Source organism: Heliconius melpomene, chromosome 14 (assembly GCF_056956725.1).
Source record: "Heliconius melpomene rosina isolate 202511_hmr_F chromosome 14, ASM5695672v1, whole genome shotgun sequence".
In the NCBI taxonomy this organism is placed as follows: Eukaryota; Metazoa; Arthropoda; class Insecta; order Lepidoptera; family Nymphalidae; genus Heliconius; species Heliconius melpomene.
This window is the reverse complement of record NC_140402.1, coordinates 245,579-249,533: the sequence shown is the minus strand read 5'-3', so window position 1 is coordinate 249,533 and position 3,955 is coordinate 245,579. Positions and strand designations below refer to the sequence as shown.

The 3,955-nt window shown below is 30.6% G+C and overlaps 1 protein-coding gene across 1 annotated transcript; it reads right to left on the bottom strand.

Annotated features, from left to right (window-relative positions):
* Positions 1–1,661: 1,661 nt before the first annotated feature.
* On the bottom strand, positions 1,662–2,932 carry LOC146531807 (uncharacterized). The gene has a single exon (XM_085197334.1). It carries the CDS (start codon positions 2,876–2,878, stop codon positions 1,742–1,744), a length of 1,137 nt encoding a protein of 378 aa, XP_085053460.1. The 5' UTR covers positions 2,879–2,932; the 3' UTR covers positions 1,662–1,741.
* Between the last annotated feature and the right edge of the window lie 1,023 nt (positions 2,933–3,955).

Here is a 3,955-nt window from a genome sequence, read left to right as displayed (position 1 = left end):
CCAAATAGCCAATGTTGCCAATATTTCACTGCTTCTTTTATGGCTAAGCATTCCAGGTATATTGCTTTTTTTTTCTTTTGTGCTTCATTCAACTTCCTAGAAAAATATCCTACAGCTTTATAAATTTTATTTTCATCTTCTTGCTTCAACACAGCTCCAACCCCTTTGATACTAGCATCAGTATAAATTGTAATTGGAACATTTGGGTCAAAAATTTTTAGAACTGGTTCCGAACAAAGCAATGTTTTAATTTTCTCAAATGACTCTTGACATTCTTTCGACCAAACAAATCTTACATTCTTCCTCAGAAGATTATGTAATGGGTCTGAGATTTGTGCCAGGCGTGGGATGAATTTATGGTGATAGTTGATTTTTCCAAGAAATTGTCTTACGTTTGTTCTTGTTTCTGGAGCTGGAAAGTTTTTTACTGCAATTAAGTAATCTTTCTGTGGTTTTACCGAATTCTTTTCAACAATATGTCCTAAGTATTTTGCGTGATTCTTTGCAAATGAGCATTTTGAAAATTTCAGTCTAAATCCCTCCTTATGAATTGCTTCCAATAGTCTTGAAAGATGATGTATATGCTGGGTAAAATTTTGTGAGAAGATTAATATGTCGTCGATGAAACATACTGCAAAATCTGAAAGTTTGTATTTTCTTATTATATTATTTAATATTCTTTGGAAAATTGCTGGCGCTGTTTTTAATCCAAAAGGAAGGCAAGTCCACTGAAAGTGCCCTTCCTGTGTTACAAATGCTGTTTTATGTCTATCTTGAATCCTTAGGGGAATTGACCAGAACGCAGAATTTATATCCAAAGTTGTAAAATATTCGCAGTTTACACTTTTTACTATTAAATCCTCAATCAGTGGAAACGGTTGTGCTTGAGGGGTTATAATTTTATTTAGTTCTCTGAAGTCTATACACATTCTTGTTTTTTTATTTTCCTCTTTCTTAAATGCCAGAGTAACCGGAGCAGCGAAAGGGCTGTATGACTCCTCAATTAGGCCTTTTTCCAGTAATTTTGCTACTTGACTTTCTATCTCTTTCCTATCTTCGAACGTGCACCTGTAAGGCCGTTTATAACAGTATTTTTCTTCCATTAGATCAATGTGCGCCTCATAATCCTTAACAGTTCCAATGTCATATTTATCTCTGGCAAATACAGATTTATATTTATTTAACAACTTGTCAATTTCAGACTGTTCATACATATCTAAATGATTGACTATTATCTCAAATTCATCAGTATTCAGATGATTGTTGAAGTTAACTTCATATTTTCTCTGATCGTTTGTTTTTTCTTTTATGACACTCGACAAAACAGGAATATTGATATTTGTGTGATTCTCAGCCTCTGTATTAAAGTAAATTTCATTTCCCTGTTTTTGGAAATCTTTATTCTGAATAATCCTTAGATCTTCAGTCTGGATCAATTCAAATTTTTTAATACAGTCTAGACCAACCAAAAAATCATAGCTGAAATTCTCACTGTCTACAACAAAAACTTTGATGATTTTCTCAATATTGTAAATTTTCACTTTTAAGGTTACCATACCTTTTGTTTTTCCTGCACCATTAATAGTTTTCAAGCTTATTTTCTTTAAATCTACCATGTTTTCTTCTTTAAGTTTTAATAATTTTGCATTTATCAATGACACGTTTGAACCTGAGTCATAAATACCAGAAATTTCTAATGTGTCATTTAGTAATAGCTTGATTGTTATTAATGGTGGTACTTCTAGTTTTTTGGATCCTCTGTATTTAATTCCACCTCCAATTCTGAATTGTTAACAGATTTAAATGATCCTATTTTCTTGTTTATGTCTTCTTTTTCTCTAAACCAGCAAATTGATTCAGAATGGAAACGCTTCCCTTTGTTTGCCTTTTCACATATTTCACATGGATTTTTGTCTTCATATTTCTTTTGCTTACTATCAAAGAAAGGTTTTCCTTTTTTTTCATTAAATTTTTTCTTAACAAGGTGCTCTAATTTATTTATTTCATTGTAAAGATCTTGAGTCTCTTGAAGTGTTTCTCGGTCAATCTTGTCTGATACATAATTTGGTAATCCAATAGCGATAAGATCAATCAATGTTTCCGTATCCATGGATTTTCTAATTTGAAGTAGTAACTTTTCTTTTTTCAGGGCATATTCAAGCAAGGAACCATATTCATATTTGAAGTTAAAAGCATATCTAATAGGAGACCAACCTTTATTCCCAAAAGTTTCAATAAATATTTTTTTCCAGTTGTTCCATTCTGATTCTATAGAATATTTTAAAATCATGCAAGTGTACCAGTCAGCACTACATTTTTCAAGGAAAAACTTCAAGATTTCAATTTTTTTCCTATCTTCTACCACTAGACAGCGATCACATTCTTTTTCAAATTGGTTAATCCATTGGCTGGCATTGGAGGTTTTTTTATCAAATTTGTCAATCATAAAATCATTGGCAATTTTGTTTAAGTTTTTAACTTCAGAAGTTTGTTCTTTCGATTCTAAAACTTTTTCTAACAGCTTCTTTATTGTGTCTTCTGAAGTGTTTGCAGTAGATATTTTAGCTGCATTTTCTGGAATCTCCTCTAAATAATGATTTTCAAATAATAAATTATCTTCCTCATCAAAATAAACCTTCTTCATTTTTTCTGTTAAGGTTATCCAAACTTTTCGGAATTGATTTCTTTTTACCAATGTGTTTTTCACTCTGCCATATACTTGTGACGGTATCAATTCTTTGTGTAAACTTGTTGGTTGGTATTCTTCTGGTATTGCAAAAGAACGACCATCCAGTGTGCCGATTGAGGTTAGGCACAATATTGTTGTTTTTCCATCTGACGCTCCTCGCATTTTAAAATCAAACCTTAGTTTTTCCATTTTTTTCCGAAGTATTCACAATAATGTTGTTTTATAATAATGTTAATTATTTCACTCTTGAAATAAAAACTCACGTTGGGTTTCTGCAATGAATACAGAAAACAACATTAAAAGCTTTTACTTCAGGTGGTTTCTTCGTTTAATTATTATTTTTATTACAATTTAATATTTTACATCCAGCTGACATTGTAGACATTGGGAACACGACATATTCCAATTTAAGAAAAATAACGCTTCGAGTAAATGAGGATCGTTATTTTTCTTATATATATATATAATAGAATTATAATAAACAAAACTAAGTTAGCAAAATAAATTCGAAGAAAATCCGACAGTAATGCCGACGCCGATTGCCGACGGTTTATGACCAAGAGTCGGCAAATATCAATTAGTTGGCTATTTTTTACTATAGATAAACATTTTGCGGCGCGATACAAGGCAAACCAAATGCAATAAAATTATTTTCGAAGATGTATTGTTTCTAAATGCAATAAAAGTGCAGATGGCCAAATGAGTTGTTTTTGAGCATATTACTTAGTTACCTTTCGTTTTGGAGTAAAGACGTTTTTACTTGACAAAAATGAAGATGTGAAAATGTGATAGAATTTAACAAGGAATCTTTCCAAAAGTGTAAAATTATGTTGTTGTTTCGCCAAAAAATGAATTTTAAATACAGTGACATTTTTTTAAATAGTGACACAATGCACGGTTATCATTTACAGTGTTACAAAAAGTTCATTGTTTTAAAACAAAAATATAAAGAAGTATTTTTTAATTATTTTCTAATGCAAAACGAAAGTATACTATAATCTTTAATATTATATAGTTTAATAAAATGTGACAATTGTGGCCGTGGGAATTGCCTCAGTTTTGATTACACTAAGTTAGGGACGTGAGTGAGTGATTACCCTATATTATAATTATAAGAACAATTCTTACAGACCTAAATGCCTTAAAAACTATCAGGACAAGTTCTTGCTAGCGACATTTTTTTATCTATATTTTTTAATAGTTTTTATTAGTTGAATAGTTTTCATTTACTTTGCAAAAACGTAAATATTCGTACCAAAAAGATGG

Excerpts from the sequence above, each read along its gene's own strand:
- LOC146531807 (XM_085197334.1), bottom strand. The coding sequence starts at position 2,878 with ATGGAAAAACTAAGGTTTGATTTTAAAATGCGAGGAGCGTCAGATGGA.